Genomic DNA, 17,043 nt, shown 5'->3' with positions numbered 1-17,043 from the left:
CATCTGCTCTTACCAGCAGTGTAATCCGGTAAATGACTTAAACCTTCTGTGACCTGCGCTATGGTGAAGGTTAAGATCATGTATATAAAATGTGTGGTACATAATAGGCATCCAATGAACGCCAGTTCCCTTTCCTGCTCCCTTTCCAACTTATCTTGGGCATTTCATTCTTTCTTCTCCATGGGGAGGAGGAAAAGAAGAAATAATACTGGGAAAGAGGAAATAGTACTCTGATGTTTCCTGATGCTCCCTGGGATGATTATTGTTATTATTGGTACTGGGGATTGAACCCAGGGGTGCTTTACCACTGAGCTACATCCTTAGTCCTTTTAATTGTTTTTTTTTTTTTTAAGACAAGGTCTTGCTAAGTTGCTCCAGCTGGACTTGAACTTGTGATCTTTCTGTCTCTGTCTCCCAAGATGCTGTAATTATAGGCATGTGCCACTATGCCTTGTACTCTCTAGGATTATTAAGATGCACATTCTGCCTCAGGTCAACAAAATCAGTATCCCTGGGAGGGCTTGAAACCTGCATTTCCAAAAGTGCCCTCCACCTCCTGTATTCTAGAGTTCAAGAGCCACTGCACAAGTTTGGATGACTTTCCCTTCAGTCCTAGTAAAAAGCAAATTCAAACCAGCCTTAAGGAAGTCAATTCCCTTTGGATACTTAAGCTCCCTTTGGTACAGGGTATTGGGCACTCACCCACAAAGGGACTGTGGCCACAGGGAGTGAGGTGAAAGGTGGAGAAGCTATAACCAGAAAGTAATCCTAGAGATTTCTCAAAAAAAAAAAAAAAAATGGTGTTGGGAGCTAGGCTCAGGGTGATGGAGCCAGCACAGGTCATTCTGACAGCCTTGGTCTGACCACCTATGAGGCAGAATTGGGATGGCCAAACTGTTAGGGGCCCCAACCCACTGGGACTTTAATTTGGAGGAGGTAGTAGTGGGCAAAGTGGATCAGCCCGTTGCACCTCTTCCTCTGACTGGCTCTCACAGCTCATTTTTCCTTGTCCTGAAATCCCTGGGTAGTCTGTGGCACTTGTTCTACACTGATTCACATCTGTTTTTTGTGAAGCAAGGCCCCTTTGAGCATATATACCTTTGTTCTCCTATGGCCACCCCTCCTCAATCCGTCCGTCTGGGAGACACCTGTTCATCCTGTAAAAAGAACTTCAGGCTCCTGAACTCTGAGGCCTTCTGTAGTCTCTTGAACCCTTCTCTGAGTAGCCCTGTTCCCAACTCCCACTTTGCTTCTGCAGTTTCCATGATGTCCTGGTATTGTCTATGTGTCTGTGACCCCCAAAGACTGTGAATTTCACCAGACCAAGGTCTTTCATAGTCACCTTTTATGTTCCCCACACCTAGTATGTATTCACTGAGCAAATGAAAGAGTGAATTGAATGAAGGAATGAATGTAGTCCATCCTCAGAATTAAAAACCTGTGGCCTCTTTTTGAAGGGTCATCCAAATACTGGTGATGATAATCTGGGTAGCAGGCATCCTGGCCTGAAAGCTCCTCTATCCAGGGACCTTGTGGGCATGGATTTAATTACAAGCATGCCCTTCTCCCACCACTGAGGAGAGCTGGACAGCCTTTCAGGGAGCAGATCGGCAATGCTTATTCAAACACACTTTTCCTTTTCACCCAACAAGCCCATTTCTAGGAACTTGTTGTAAGCAGAAAATCACGACTGCACGCAAAGTCCTAGGTACGTAGGTATTTCAATGTTTATAATATAAAAAAGCTGAAACACCTCTAATGAACAGAAAGAGAGAATTGGTTCATCTACCTAGTAGAGGCACAAATGAAAAAATGACACTGAATGACAAGGAAAATGATATGAAAATGTAAAATGAGAGTAATAATATTAGGGTGCTAACCCCACACTGTTTTGAGGAAATGATCAGAGATAGCACGTGGAAAAGTCTTTGAATGGTCTGGAACATTCTAGGTGCACAAGAAATGTGAGCTGTTGGTGCTGTAGGTCGTTCTGATCATCAGGAAGCATGGAAAGGTCCCTGGAAGTCCCCTGAGCACCTACCTTGGGTTCCTGGAGTTCTGGAACAGAGAACAGGACTGACTGGTTAAATGTGAGCTGGGCAAGGCTGTTGTTCTTGATGGAAACCATTTTCGTCACAACGTTTCCTGGTGAGACAGCTCCTAACTTTACAATCCTGTTGGCTGGATCTAGGACTGAAATCTGCAGAAGAAATGAGCAAGAGGATAGGAATAAGGGCTCATTAGTTAATGGGAAAAATATGTATTATGATACACCTATCCTGGCGAGGCCAAGGGTGGCTCTCTCTCTTTTAGCGCTCTAACTTCTTCATATGGGTGAGGCATTCATTCACTTCCTCAACATTGATGAGCATAAAATGCCCACTAAACTCATCACAAAATTACATAATGTAAACTGGGTTCAGAGAGATGAAGGAAAAAGCACAATGCAGGGAGCTGACACTAGACTGGGGCTGAGGGAGGCCTTCCTGCAGTGGGCACTGGGTGCTAAAGCAGGGCAGGGCCTAATCGGCATGGCATGGGCTGGGGAGCATGCAGGGGGAGGAGATGGGCTGTGCATGGCCCTGGGCCTGAGAAGGTGGCCTACCGAGGCCTGTGGAGCTAGCAGACTAGAGCAGGCTGCAGAAGGGGTCAGGTCTTGCAAGGTCTTGTAGGCTATTGTAGGTGGTGAGAGGGAGGGTGGGCTGTATGCTGGGAGAAATGGGAAGACAGAGAAACATGTGGTGACCCGACCCAGTGTGTTTGTGAGAGTGCTCTGGCTTGCTCCTCGGGGGAGAATGGACTAAGAAGGTGGTTTGGCTAGAGTTGGAGAAAAGCCGACACAAGGCATTGATCAAAATGTTGATCTGAATCAGGCCGAGCCTTGCCCTCCAGGAAGACTTGAGCCAAAATAAGAAGCAACCATTGACCACTCTCCTTTGATCAGTTACTAAACTGTACTCCTCCCTCCAACTATCTGTATCTTTCAGTCCACATGTTTCCATTGTGCCTAAAAAGGATCCCCCTGACTGGCCAGTGAGAACCTGGAGGCCTGAGAACATGTTTAAGTTATCAGCATCCAATGGGTGCTGGATGAGCCAATGGAAGGACAAGTGAATGAAGGAGCCAGGGCCATGGGGACAGTCCCTGTCTCTGTCCTGGGTCCAGACACACCTGATGACCATGTGCTGCTTCTCCCATGGCATCAGGGCAAGGCTACCGGGAACATATCCCCTCCCAATTCCCTTTGGTTGATGAAGTGTATCATGCATTCTTAAGACTCTTGGAAGGTTTTAATCTTCCCAAACCTTCTGTGACATACAAACACTCCCACCAGACAAGCACCTTAAACTTTACCAAGACACTGAGGAGAAATGAATGGGCAGCAGGACAGATCATTTCCTTTCTATCTGGGGTGCCTGGGTAGAAGAAATCCTTGACCAAATCTTATCCTGGGACCCATGGCTGGCTGGAGAATTTTAATCAATGGGGGTGTTAAAGAAAGATGTTTCATAGTGGAAATCTATGTCTGCATATGTCACCTAAAAATGCCTATTAAGCCTAAAAGAAACATACCCCAAGGCGGGAGGAAGATATACTTGGGATGCTGCATCTGATAATCTCCAAGAAAACAAAGAAAGTTCCTCTAGTGCCTGGGATTACCAGAATCCTTTGCACAGTGAAGTTTGGAATTGAGTAGGAGCTACCATTCTCTTGAGTCTGATTTGACAATTTCCCTCTTTGTGTGATTAGAGACATTATTTCAGTGGGAGAGGTGGACCTCTGAGAGAGCAACCCGGGGGCAAGATGTGGAAGGGGAGGAGAGCTATGCGGGCTCAGGTGGGCAAAGGAGGCTGTGGAAGGTGGGAAGGAGGGGTTGAGCCCAAGGACCTCCCTCAGCATCTCTTACCTTCATTTCAGTGCCTTTCCCTTTGATTTCCACAATTTGCTGGGAGAGCCCATTGATCTCAAAGGGGATGAGTTCTTGATAGCTGATAGTTTCTCGAGGATAAAAGATAATTGGAATCTCCAGAGAATTTCCTGGCTTCACCACATCCACACGGAAGTTCACCTCCAGGTGGGGGGTGTTGGTGTACAAACAATCTATGCTGGGGAAAACCAAGAGGGAGGGGTGGAAACTCTGAGAGTGCTGACCTAGAGGGATTGACATGTTTCTGACCCTCTGGGTTGGATGCTGATAGGTTTTCTGCCCTGCTGTCCTAGAGTCAGAGAAGTCAGTAAAGAGCCCACACTCTGGATGTGGCATTCTGTGATAGTAGCAGAACCAGGCCTCTAACTCAGAGGCTCACAACCCCTTTCCCAGCACTCTTTAACTCTACTGAGTCCCTGCTTGGTGATAATGCATCTCAAGACTGGACAGGAATATACAGTTCTAGAGTCAGACAAGAGAGTTTGGATCTGGCTCTAGCTAGCCACCTAGGAAAAGGTTCTTAGATTTCTAGATTTCATGGATCTCAGTTACTTGGATATCTGTTTCCTTATCCGTACAATGGGAGAGGTGATAGCTATTTCATAGGACTGTCAGGAGGATTAAATGAGATGACGTGGCTAAAGCAGTCTACTAATATATGCCATAAAGATGAGATATTATTATTATGGCTCATTGCTCAACTTGAAGGGATCCTGAGAGATCATGTCTGCCCATTTCACCTGTGGGTACGAAGGCATCTAGACCTCTCCATTGTAGCACCCTTCATCTTCCTGACTGGCATTTAGAGAAGGGTCTAGTGAGGCCAATGTATAGAGCTCGATGCTTTAAACAAAGTAAGAGTGAGATTACATGAAATCATTTTAGAAGCATGTAAGTAGTAAGTTTAAAAATTGATATTTAAGTAAACCCTATTAAATTGAAATTTAATCCTAATTGAAACTCCTATAATTTAATATTCTGGGTATTAAAATAATAGCAGCAGCAGCAACAGCTATGGCAGCAGCAACTAATAATAGTTGAATACTTTCTACATTTTGGTCACTGTTCTAAGTACTGTCTCAAGAAGGATTAATTTAGTCTTCCTAGTACTCTTATATGGTCAGTACTGATTACCCCATTTCAGGTAAGAAGACAGAGACACAAAGAGTTAAAAAAAAATTGGCCTTGGGATGGTGGTACAGCTCAGTGATAAAGTACTTGCTGAGCATGTGCAAGGTCCTGGGATCAATTCCAGAACCATAAAAAGAAAAAAAATGTGGTCAAAGTCACACAGCTAAGGAAGAGCTGAAACTTGAACTTATATCTGTACTATTCAATTTGGTAGCCTCTAGACATATATGACTATTGAAATTAAAATTCATTAAAATTCAATTAAATAACATTCAGTTTTATTTAATTTATAAATGTTACACTAGCCACATTTCAAGTGCTTTAGAGTCACATCTAGCTCTAGGTCACACTGGATGGTGCAGATAAGCAGTATCTTCCTGGTTCTGTAAAGTTCTCTACAGTACTGATATAGAGGGCTCTGAGTGAACACAGGTCTCTGGGCCTGATGAGATTCTGTTTAGGTCTGAAATGGGGCCTAGAAATCTTCACCAGAATGTTCCACTGGGATGGTGCAGAGGATAAATTTGAATCAGAAAGACTTAGGCTGAGTACATATCTGCTCTTTTCTGCAGATAAATTCACCATTTAACTCTCTAAACTTTATTCCACATCTATTACATGAAGAAAATAAACAGATGTCACCAACTTCCCATTGGGTCTTTGGCATTGACCTCTGCACAGGAAGAGGGTTTTAAGCAGAGTGGCTCACAGCTACCCAGGGATCCCCACTAGTGGTGGGGATAGGGACCCAGGATTCACGTCTACCTGAAAGGGTTCGACTTTTCCCATAATGCTTCCTTTTTGGTCTTGGCAGGACTAGATCTATATGGAGTCTGTAGGACCCAAAAGGAGCTTAGGAACCATTTGGATGCTCTGAGAAGCCTTACTTACCTCATGGATGTTTCTTCCCTGTTGGTGACAACCAGGATTTGTTTGTATGGGGGCATCCCAGCTTGGTAGATGAAGCAAGTCCCAAAGTTGTAGCTGGTAAAGGAGAAATGGATGGCTGGACTCACAGCACAGCCTGAGATGCTACATATAAATGTCGGGCCATGGATGATCTGTGGAGAGGGAATGAGAGGGGGACCATGATTAGGAGAAACAGAAAGAGAGGGTACTTATATCCTCAAGGCAAGGAGGAAAGTAGTTGGTGTTTTGAAGCAATGCGGGTCTCAGGGCTCCAACTGCAGAGATTTTGACTCAGTAAGTTAGAGTTGTATTTACAAAAGCTCCACTGTAACCAGACGCTACGCTGACTCTTGCTTTGCTCCCACAGCAACGATTCAGCTTGAAGGTGGAGGGGTGTGGCAGACACTGGTGGTTACCACCCAGCATGGTGGTTGCCACTCTCCCCATGGCTTCTTTTCTAGTGGGACTGACTGGCTGCGAATGTGGGTAGATGAATAATTGATTTCCCATTCTCTTGTGCCGCTCATCATGGGGATGTAAACAAAAGAGGACAGGAGGGTCTCCTATCTTGACTAGAGGCAGATTCTTGCTTGGGAATGTTCTTGGTCTTCACACTCTTCCCCTCTGGAATGCAGACACAGGTCTTAGGTAGAAAGATCATTGGTGACAAGGAGATGACAAGAATGAGGTCAAAGGCCAACATGTCCAAGTCCTTGAGAACGCAACCATAAGATAATATGTGACTCATTGGTACATAAAATTAGTTTATTCTTCACAAACTTTTTAATACAAAATTTCATAAATTGATAATTGATTTAAAATAAAATATCCACTATTCATTCTGTATATCATTAGAATATATATTACTAAAATAAATACTAGAAGAAACATTCTAAACATCATTAGAGTTAATCAACACTCCTTGGTACAACTTTATCAATTTAAAAACATTTTCTTATTCTAGATTTTGAATGTCAATACTTTGTGGTTGATTCTCTGATAAGTGTTTAGACTTATTACCTTAGATTATCAACTTTTCTATTAATTAGGATAGTAAGATCTTATGATACATGAGCTTTCTTTTTGCTGTAAGAAATGAAAGTTCTGGAAAAGACACTTCTCAGAAGTGTCTTCTGAACTATAGCCTGGCATTTCTCATGGATGATGTCTGTAGCTCTACATCTGGGTTCCAGGCCAGGAGAACAGCTGAGCACCTAGTGGCCAGAGGCTCCACTTTGAATTTCATAGCTTGGATGATTGTCTTCAAAAACTTTTTGTTTTTCACCACTATATGACCCCGCTATTCCACTCCTTGGTATATAACCAAAAGATTTAAAATCAGCATATTACAGTGATGTACCCACATCAATGTTTATAGCAACACAATTCACAATAGTCAAACTATGGAGCCAACCTAGATGCACTTTGACAGATGAATAGATAAAGAAAATGTGATATATATATATATATATATATATATATATATGCAATGAGGTATTACTCAGTCATAAAGAGTGACATGATGGCATTTGTCAGTAAATGGATGGAACTGGAGACTATCATGCTAAGTGAAATAAGTCAGTTTCTAAAAGTCAAAGGTTAGGGTTGGGGATATAGCTCTATTGTAGAGTGCTTGCCTTGCATGCACAAGGCCCTAGTTTAATCCCCAACACCACAAAGGTTAAATACTTTCTCTGATATGCAGAAGCTAATCCAAAATAAGGGGGTAGGAAAGAGAATAATAAAAAAGGGAGAGAGAAAGGGAAAAAAGGAGAGAAGGAATTTCATCAAAATAGAGGAAAGATCTGTAGAGTAGATAAAGGGGATTGAGGAGGAGGAAGAAGGGATTGGGAAAGGGGAAGAACCATGGAATGAGTCTGACCAAACTTTTGTACGTGAAGGCATGGATGAGGCACAGTGGGTCCCAGCATTGGGTGTGTCTGCAGGATGCAAATTTAAGGAAAAAAGTAAACTGTAAATGGATTGAAGAGGGATTCGTGGAGTAGGAACGGGGGGACTCCCATTGGAATGCTTGATGGTGTCCCATTAATTTCTGTGGTTCTATTCATTTTCTCCACTTTTTTCTTTCTATTCTTCATACTGGGTAATCTCAATTGCTCTATCTTCAAGTTTGCTGATTCTTTCGCCACAACAAATCTTCTGCTGAGCCCCTCTTGTAAATTTTTGATTTTAGCAACTATACATCTCAACTCTGGAATTTATATTCTTATATTTTTTATTTCTTTATTGAAATTCTCTATTTGGTGAGATACTGTTCTCCTATTTGAGTTATTTAGACATTTTCCTCTAGTCCTTTGAAAATTTTTTTGAGGGGTGGCAAGGGGAATGAACTCAGGGGCACTTGACCACTGAGCCACCTCCCCTACCCTATTTTGTATTTTATTTAAAGACAGGGTCTCATGGAATTGCTTAGTGCCTCGCTTTTGCTGAGGCTGGCTTTGAACTCTCAATCCTTCAGCCTCAGCCCCGCCCACCCCACCCCCCCCCGCCCCGCCCCGCCCCGCACCCTGCCACCCCTGGCAGCTACTGGGATTACAGCTATGCGCCATTGTGCCTGGCTTTCCTTTGAAGATATTTTATTGATTTTTTATGCTGGGGATTGAAATCCAGGGCCTCATGCATGCTAAGCATATGTTCTATCCGAGCAGCTGATTTCAGGAATTTATCTCCTAAGTTCAACATCTTGGGAAAAGTTTCTGTTAATTGGTTTTCCCCCCTGGGTCTAAATAATGCTTTCCTTTTTTTGGTGTGTGTCTCATATTCTTTGTTGGAAATTGGACATTTAAAATAATGTAGCTACTCTGGAAATCAGATCTCACAGCCCCATCCTGGTTTTGTTGCTCTTGTTACACTTTTTAAAAAATTTGTTCTCATTAGTTTTACATGATAATAGAATGCATTTTGGGGCTGGGATTGTGGCTCAGCGGGTGGAGCCCCGCCTAGCCCAGATTGGACAGGATTTCATCCTCAGCACCACATAAAAATAAAAGCACTGTGTTGTGTCCATCTACACCTAAAAAATAAATATTAAAAAAGAATGCATTTTGACATATCATACATAAATGGAGTATAACTTCTTTTTCTGGTTGTATATGATACAGATTCACACTGGTCATATAGTCATATGCACATAGGGAAATAATGTCAAATTCATTTTACTGTCCTTCCTACTCTTTTCCCCCTCCCTTCCCTTCACTCTCCTCTGCCTAATCCAAAGTACCTTTATTAATCCATAGCCCTACTCCCTTTTGTAAGTTTGCATCTGCATATCAGAGAAAACATTTGACCTTTGCATTTTGGGGATTGGCTTACTTTGCTTAACATGGTATTCTCTAGCTCCATCCATTTACTGGTAAATGCCATAATTTCATTCTTCTTTAAGGCTGAGTAATATTCTATTGTGTATATAAACCACATTTTCTGTATCCATTCATCTATGGAAGGGCACCTAGGTTGGTTCCATAGTTTAGCTATTGTTAATTAAGCTGTTATAAACACTGATGTGACTGTGTCACCATAGTATTCTGATTTTAACTTCTTTGGGTATAAACTGAGGAGTGGGATGATAACTGGGTCAAGTGGTGGTTCCATTCCAAGTTTACTGAGGAATCTCCATACTGCTTTTCAACAATTTTCAGTCCCACCAGCAATGTATGTGTACCTTTCCCCCCAAGTCCTCACCAACATTTATTGTTTGTATTTTTGATAATTGCCATTCTGATTGGAGTGAGATGAAGTGAGTAGTTTTCATTTACATTTCTCTAATTATTAGAGATGTAGAATGTTTTTTTCATATACTTGTTGATCAATAATTGTATTTCTTCTTCTGTGAAGTGTGTTCAGTTTCTTTGCCCATTTACCGATTGGGGTTTTTTTTTTTTTTTTTGGTGTTAAATTTTTTGAGTTCTTTATATATCTGAGATTCATGTGGTAAAGATTTTCTTCCATTCTGCAGGCTCTTTCTTCACGTTATTGAATGTTTCCTTTGCTGAGAAGAAGCTTTTTAGTTTGAATCCATACTATTTATTGATTCTTGATTTTACTTCTTGTGTTTTAGGAGTTTTGTTAAGGAAATCAGATCCTGAGCTGATATGGTGAAGATTCAGGTCTACTTTTTCTATAAGGTTCAGATTCTCTGTTCTAGTGCCTAAATCTTTGATCTATTTTGAGTTGAATTTCATGCTGGGTTTAATTTCATTTTGCTGCATATAGAGTTCCAGTTTTCCCTGCACCGTTTGTTGAAGAGACTATCTTTTCTCCAATGAATGTTTTTGGCACCTTTGTCTGGTACGAGATAACTGTATCTATGAGAGTTTGTATCTGTGTCTTCTATTCTGTACCATTGGTCTATGTGTCTGTTTTGGTGCCAATACCATGCCATTTTTGTTATTATGGCTCTGTAGAATAGTTTAAGGTCTAGTATTGTGATGCCTCCTGCTTTACTCTTCTTGCTAAGGATTGCTTTGGCTATTCTGGGTCTCTTATTTTTCTAAATGAATTTCATGGTTGCTTTTTCCAGTTCTATGAAGAAGGTCATTGGGATTTTAATAGAAATTGCATTAAATCTATATAACATTTTTGGTAATACAATCATTTTGACAACATTAATTCTGTGTTTCCAGGAGCATGGGAGATCTTTCCATCTTCTAAGTTCTTCTTAATTTCTTTTTCAGTGTTTTGTAGTTTTTATCATAGAAATCTTTCACCTCTTTTGTTAGGTTGATTCCCAAGTTTTTTTTTTTAGGCTATTGTGAATGGGATAGTTTTCTAATTTCTTTTTCAGTAGATTTGTTATTACTCTTTGTTTAGTAACTTTTTCAGTACAGTCTATACAGTAGTTGTTATATTTGGATGGTATGTTTTAAGAACCCCTGAGGATGTCGAAACCATAGACAATACTGAACACTATTTATACCCTGTTTCTTCATATACACACATACATATGCACCTATGATGATGTTTAATTTAAAAATCAGGCACAACAAATTAACAACAACAATTCATAATGAAATAGAACAATTTTAACAATACACTATAATAATCTTATGTGAGAGGTCTCTTTCAAGATACTTTTCTGTACTGTACTTTTCAATCTTCTTCTGGTGTCTGAGATGAGACTTAAATGAAGCACTTTGTGGCTTTTCATTGGTATGTCTAAGTTGCCAATATCACTCCTTTTGTGTTTTTGGGCCATTATTAAGTAAAATAAGGACTACTTAAATACAAACACTGCATGACCCAACAGTGGATCTGATAATGGAGAAAGCAACTAAGTGACCAATGGTTGGGTAGTATACACAGTGTGGATACACTAGACAAAGGGTGGATTCATTGCCTGGGAATGATGAAGTGAGATAACATGAGATTTCTTCACGCTACTTAAAACATCACATCATTTAAAACTTATTGTTGTTTATTTCTGGAAATTTCCATTAAGTATTTTCAGGCTGTGGTTGACCCTGTGTAACTAAAACCATGAAAACTGAATTCCAAATAAGGTGGGGGGTGCTGCTGTATTTGTATTTATATACATGGCCACTGAATTCTCTGCTCAGTTATCTTAGTGGTAAGATAGTGGTTGGATAGAGATTTCCTTAAATGCATGTAAAGTAAGTCTCTGATCATTCATCAGGGGCTGTGAGTGTGTGATTGCAGCATGACACTCAGGTAGCAGCTGCCAATTCTACTTTATATTTCACTTTTTGCTTTCACAGCCTAAATGTTAGCTAGAAGTAAGAACTTAAGGCCTTCTCAACAGTATTACAACCCTGAGATACACATGTGTTGCACATGCAATACATGGCTATCTAGATTCCGGGGAATATATTAGAACTTTTCAAGTCCCCTATGCATATCTCCTTCCCTAGCTTTTCCTTTTATATTTTTGGGGTTAACTTGTTGTTTGCTCAGGTAGCTGCAATGTTAAACAATTGCCACCGATTATTTTGGACAAATGCCTCACGAGAAAAGGCTGCTTACATTGAGCAAGCTCTGAGTCGGGTCAAAGAAAAGAAAACTCTGTGAGTGGGTTTGCTTGAGTGGAAGTTTCACTGAAATTCTAGACAGGAAAAATAATGACAATTCTTTTATAATAGGACCTTTGAAGAATTCTGAGGCTAGTCTGCTGTCTTCAGTGGCTGACAGGTTGGTGGTTTGCACACTTTGATTTCAGAACTGTTGTTTTTCAAGGTTCCTGCAGAGCATGGGGTGGGTGGGGGGACTAGGAATAGGGCAAAAATACCTCAATGCTCACTATTCTTATGGATATTCAGACATTTTTCTTGAGTGAGTGCTCCTAGGATTGCTGCAAATTTATGGTTTGTGAGTGCTTTCAGAATTTGGATAGTATTAAATGTTCTCACCTTAATTATGAGTTCCAGGCCATTCAAGACACACTTCTGATTTGGGTGGAAAGACAGGGTGGCGTGTTCACTCTGCCCCACGTTCACAGTGCCGTTGGTAGGTGAAAATTCAAAGTACTTCAATAGGGTTTTGGGCCCAGCAAGCTCTCCCTGGAAGTTGAAGTTGAACTTCCCAGCGTTGGTAAAACTGAATTCACACTGGACACATTCATTTAATTCCGCCTGTAAGTCAGAAACCAGAGCAATAAATGAAAACCACAGTTCCCATCTCTGAGAAAAACAGCCTTTTGGAAATAAGGATGGCAGATGATATTGCTGAGCTGACTGCTATTAGTTAATATAGTTGAGTATTTCGGTAAGAGCTACTAAGTATTGGGTTCCTTGTTTGTTTTTTTTTTTCCAATACTGCTGGAGATGGAACCCAGGGCCTCATGCATGCTAGGCAAGCACTTTACCATTGAGCTATATACTTAATTTTTAAAAAAATTTTGAGGCAGAGTCTTGTTAAGTTGCTTGGGCTTGCCTCAAACTTGTAGTCCTCATGGTTCATTCTCCCAAGTATCTGGGATTATAGGCATGTGCCAAATTGTTAATATCTTATCAAATGTATATTGTCAATTTAATTGTCCCTTGGTACTTAAGCATCCTTCCTTTGTATCCCTCCCCACTGCCTGAAAAAGAAAAGCATTCTGAAGAACAAAGCATTCTCATAATAACTATGTACATTCTGAGGATGGAGCTGTTTCTGTTCTTTTGGTCTCTTGGCATTTGAGACAGAAAGGCTCAGCTCATATTCTCTTTTTAAAATTTGTTTTTATTTTATTTTTTCTTTTTAGTTATACATGACAGTAGAATACATTTTGACATGTTATACAAATATGGAGTACAACTTCCCATTCTTCTGGTTGTATGTGATGTGGAATTATATTGGTTGTGTATCCATATGTGAATATAGAAAAGAAATGTCTGATCCATTCTACTGTCTTTCCTATTCCTGTTCCTCTCTTCTCCCTTCATTTCCCTTTGTCTAATCTAAAGCACTTCTATTCTTCCCTGCCACCCCTTATTGTAAGTTAGCATCTGCATATCAGAGACAACATTTGGCTTTTGGTTTCGGGGATTGGATTATTTCACTTAGCATAATAGTCTCCAGTTCCATCCATTTACCAGCAAATGTCATCATTTCATTCTTATTTATGGCTGAGTAATATTCCATTGTGTATGTGTGTGTGTATCTATCTATCTATCTATCTATCTATCTATCTATTTATCTATCACATATGGGCACCTAAGCTGGTTCCACAATTTAGTTTTTGTGAATTGTCAGTTCATATTCTCTTATACCACCTTCCTCAGTTAACTGTGAAGACTGAGAGAGATAGTAAGGCCCTCTCACACCTTTACCTCATAGAAGTTGATGATGTTGGTCTGGTTGGGTGTCAAGAGAGTGACGGAGCCAATCCTGTCCTTGCACTTGACCTCTGCATTCATAGTGTATCCCTCAGCTTTGACATTTAATGTCAGAGGGTGGACTTTCTTGTTCACATTGCAGATCAAATTAAAGTTCACATCTCCTTCATGCTTTGGTGTGAAGAAAATATCAACTGATACCCTGGATGGAAAATAAGACAGTAGATTTGTCAACTGAGCCAACCAGTTAAAACTTGCTAAAAAATATAAGCCCAGTGAATTAGCAGATACACTATGAGTAAAAGGCACCAAGAAGGCACTCCAAATCATGACGGAATTTTAAGATCTGCCAGGCAAGGCTAGACTTTTCTCTGTGGATTCATACATATAAGACAGCAAGGAAACAATTTACAAACATGAGTGAAAATAATAAGGACAAGGACTTAAAATTCTCAATGCTCTTTCATTCATCAAGAAAATGAATGCCAGGGAATAAGTAGGATACAGATGGAATTGCTAATATCTAAATCTTAGAGTTGGAAGAGGTTTTATAAATGGGAAACTCTAATGCATCCTCCTGGCTGTCAGGCCTTGAATCCCTGCCATGCTGGGAGGGTGTATCCTGAGGTCTTCCTTTTCCTTTACCTGGACAGTGGTGGAATCCAGCCTTCCATGGGACAAACCACCAGGCTATTGCTGAAGCCTTCAGAATATCGGGAGTTGTCCTGAAAGGCAAAGTTGAAGCCCAGGTCCTCCTTGTTGATGATCTGCACAGTCTCCCGGGCTTCTCTGCCTGGGGAAGAAATGACAGACCCCAGTGGAGGCCTCCTGTCTGCTTGCTGAAGTACCTCAGCAGACTCTGCCCTGCAGGCAGGATGGAGCCTTCTTAGAAGGACTCCCCAAGTGCTGTTCCCTCCCTGTCTCAATTCCTTGGCCCTGGACTAATTGTTTTCTTTCCTTTTGCTCTTCAGGTGACTTCTCTATCTTGGGGGATTTTCCTTCTAGAACTTCACTTCAATAATCCCCTGCTCCTGCTGGGTGGCTCAGCTGCCCTGGTTGAAGCTCTCCTGGGATTCTGGCAACAACATTGTCTTCCCTTGCTCCCTAGGTCCCAGGAGTTGCAATGCCTTCTTGAATGTGCTAATGGGGCTTGACTCTCTCTGATCCGACCTTTAACTGCCCATATCTCTGTAAATAATCCCTGAATTGAATTATTTTGAATTAGACCTTAGGTATGGCAGGAGTTTCCTTTCCAGGGCACTAATACATCCCCCCTCATTTCTTTTGTCCCTTGGCCGTTGTTGAAAATTTATTTTCCTACATAAACTTCAGGACCAATTTATCTAATTTCCTTCCCTCCTCAATCTTTTTGGGGCTAAACTGTCAGTTAGTATAAGTGGGTCCCAAATATTGCACGGGATATACTTACACTAAGACACTTATTATCTGAAATTAAAATTTAACTGCATCCTGTATTTTATCTGGTAGCTCAAGTTGTGATTCTAAGTAGAATTTGATTAGATTCGCATTTATTTTCAATCAGGCATCCTTACCAATGAGGAGAGAACTGAAGTTGATGTGTGACTTGTCCAGAGAGATGAGAGGGTCAATGGCTTTGCCCACCAGAAGGAAAGGGACTGAGATATTGTGTTCAGGGATTAAGAAGGTCCAGAATGCTTCCGTGATGTCCAGATGGGAAGGTGTGAACTGGAACACAATCTAAGAAGACAATTGGGAACACAGTGGTGAAAGGCACTTCTGTTTGCTTACTCCCTGTGTCCTTAAGAGGTTTGTTGGTGCCAGAGTCATGACAGCTAACATCCTCAAGTTATTGCTGCCTTTCCAGTCTCTGTGAGGGCTTGTAGGTCTGGCTGTATCAGCAACATCAGTGTCTCTGCCCTACCCACATGTTCTTTAAGGGAACGTATCCCACCCACAGCCTCTTCTGGTTGTAATATGTTGTCCTGTCTTTGGATGGCATGGTCGTACCTTGGTTGACTGGACCATAGAGCTGGCACCCATTTCAAAGAAAGAGAATATACCTGTCTGTCAACAGCCTGCCACACAGCCCGACTCAGATTAGCAGGGATAACCATATATTTCACTGAGAAGTTCAGATTTAGAAAACAAGTGGCGAGGCTAGCTGGCAATAGAGTTGACGGTAAAAGATGTTATGAGGGTGAGGTGGGCCGTGGAATGCCACAGGGGAAGAAACTGGCTGGTGGGGAGAGAATGGATTAGATGGAAGAGGAGAAGAAAAAGACCTGGAAGGAAAGTTCAATCTCAAAACCTGACCCAGGTCCTTTTATTCTTTAACTTGAGTGAGTCTCCTTGCAATTTATCAGTCAGGACCAAATGGGAGAACCATGGAATGTGGCCAGAAAGGAAACAGAGAGGTTCATGTCCATGGTCCGTGCCCATGCTGGGGTGATACAGGGAAGTCTTGTAGAGATGGGTCACTTCAGTGACACTACTGTCATCCAGAGGCCAGAATGACTCTGTATGATGGATTCTACAACTTGCTTCTCCAGGAATTGGGCAGCATCTTTGACATATTTCTGGGCCGTAGTGGGGGCTATCCAAGTAGGACCATGTCCAAGGCAGACCCAGCTCCTGGATCCTGTCATGCTGATGGCTAGATATTGGCAATATGCAGAGGTCAATATCAGTTAGAGTCAACAAAATACATTTCATTTAGGTTGGGAAGTGTTAAAAATATTGAACTAGCGACCAACAGGTAGAACAGGGAGACTTACATAGAAACGTGGAAAATTTTGGCTTCCCCAGAAAAATTCTTGGAGACTAGGCCACCTGGGTCTGCTTGTCTATGTGGTGGTCATCTGCCAGAGAAGAGCTGGAGCCAGTAGGCATTGGTGACTGGCATTCCCTATCATTGTCTGCCTGACCTTCTTCATTCATTTGAGTGACCTTCCTGAAGGCATTTTAACTTGTAATGTTTGTTCTACAGGTTTATTTCTGCCTCTAAGATTCTTTACAGAACTTCTTGGATAGGGAACCAATACTAAGTTCATATTTATATCTGACTCCTGCCCTACATCACTGAGACATTTAGGAATAAGCTGCAGGACATGCCTCCACTTTTCTGTTTTGTCCTTCGACCTAACTTAGTAGAAACACATCATGGTCCTTTCACTATTATCAGCCAGTTGGCCAGCGATAACTTTTCTTCCTGCTATTGTATGAGTTATGGAGTCCCCTGATATTTGTGTCTGGTTCTCTTTTGCTGCTTTAAGAGTCTCAATTAAACAACAACAGCAACAA

The 17,043-nt window shown here is 41.4% G+C and overlaps 1 protein-coding gene across 1 annotated transcript in view; it reads right to left on the bottom strand.

Annotated features, from left to right (window-relative positions):
- Hydin (HYDIN axonemal central pair apparatus protein) overlaps positions 1 to 17,043 on the bottom strand; it is a 316,785-nt gene that overhangs the window by 16,253 nt on the left and 283,489 nt on the right. Inside the window, exons 71-77 of the mRNA XM_076838342.2 lie at positions 15,315 to 15,480; positions 14,407 to 14,554; positions 13,756 to 13,963; positions 12,352 to 12,573; positions 5,951 to 6,120; positions 3,908 to 4,106; positions 2,042 to 2,200 (exon numbers count right to left, since the gene is read on the bottom strand). Coding sequence (XP_076694457.2) covers positions 2,042 to 2,200; positions 3,908 to 4,106; positions 5,951 to 6,120; positions 12,352 to 12,573; positions 13,756 to 13,963; positions 14,407 to 14,554; positions 15,315 to 15,480 — 1,272 coding nt within the window. The remainder of the gene's footprint in view (positions 1 to 2,041; positions 2,201 to 3,907; positions 4,107 to 5,950; positions 6,121 to 12,351; positions 12,574 to 13,755; positions 13,964 to 14,406; positions 14,555 to 15,314; positions 15,481 to 17,043) is intronic.

Source organism: Callospermophilus lateralis, chromosome 18 (assembly GCF_048772815.1).
Source record: "Callospermophilus lateralis isolate mCalLat2 chromosome 18, mCalLat2.hap1, whole genome shotgun sequence".
NCBI lineage: Eukaryota > Metazoa > Chordata > Mammalia > Rodentia > Sciuridae > Callospermophilus > Callospermophilus lateralis.
Note: the sequence above shows the minus strand (reverse complement) of the source record. Positions and strands in the feature narration are given on the sequence as shown.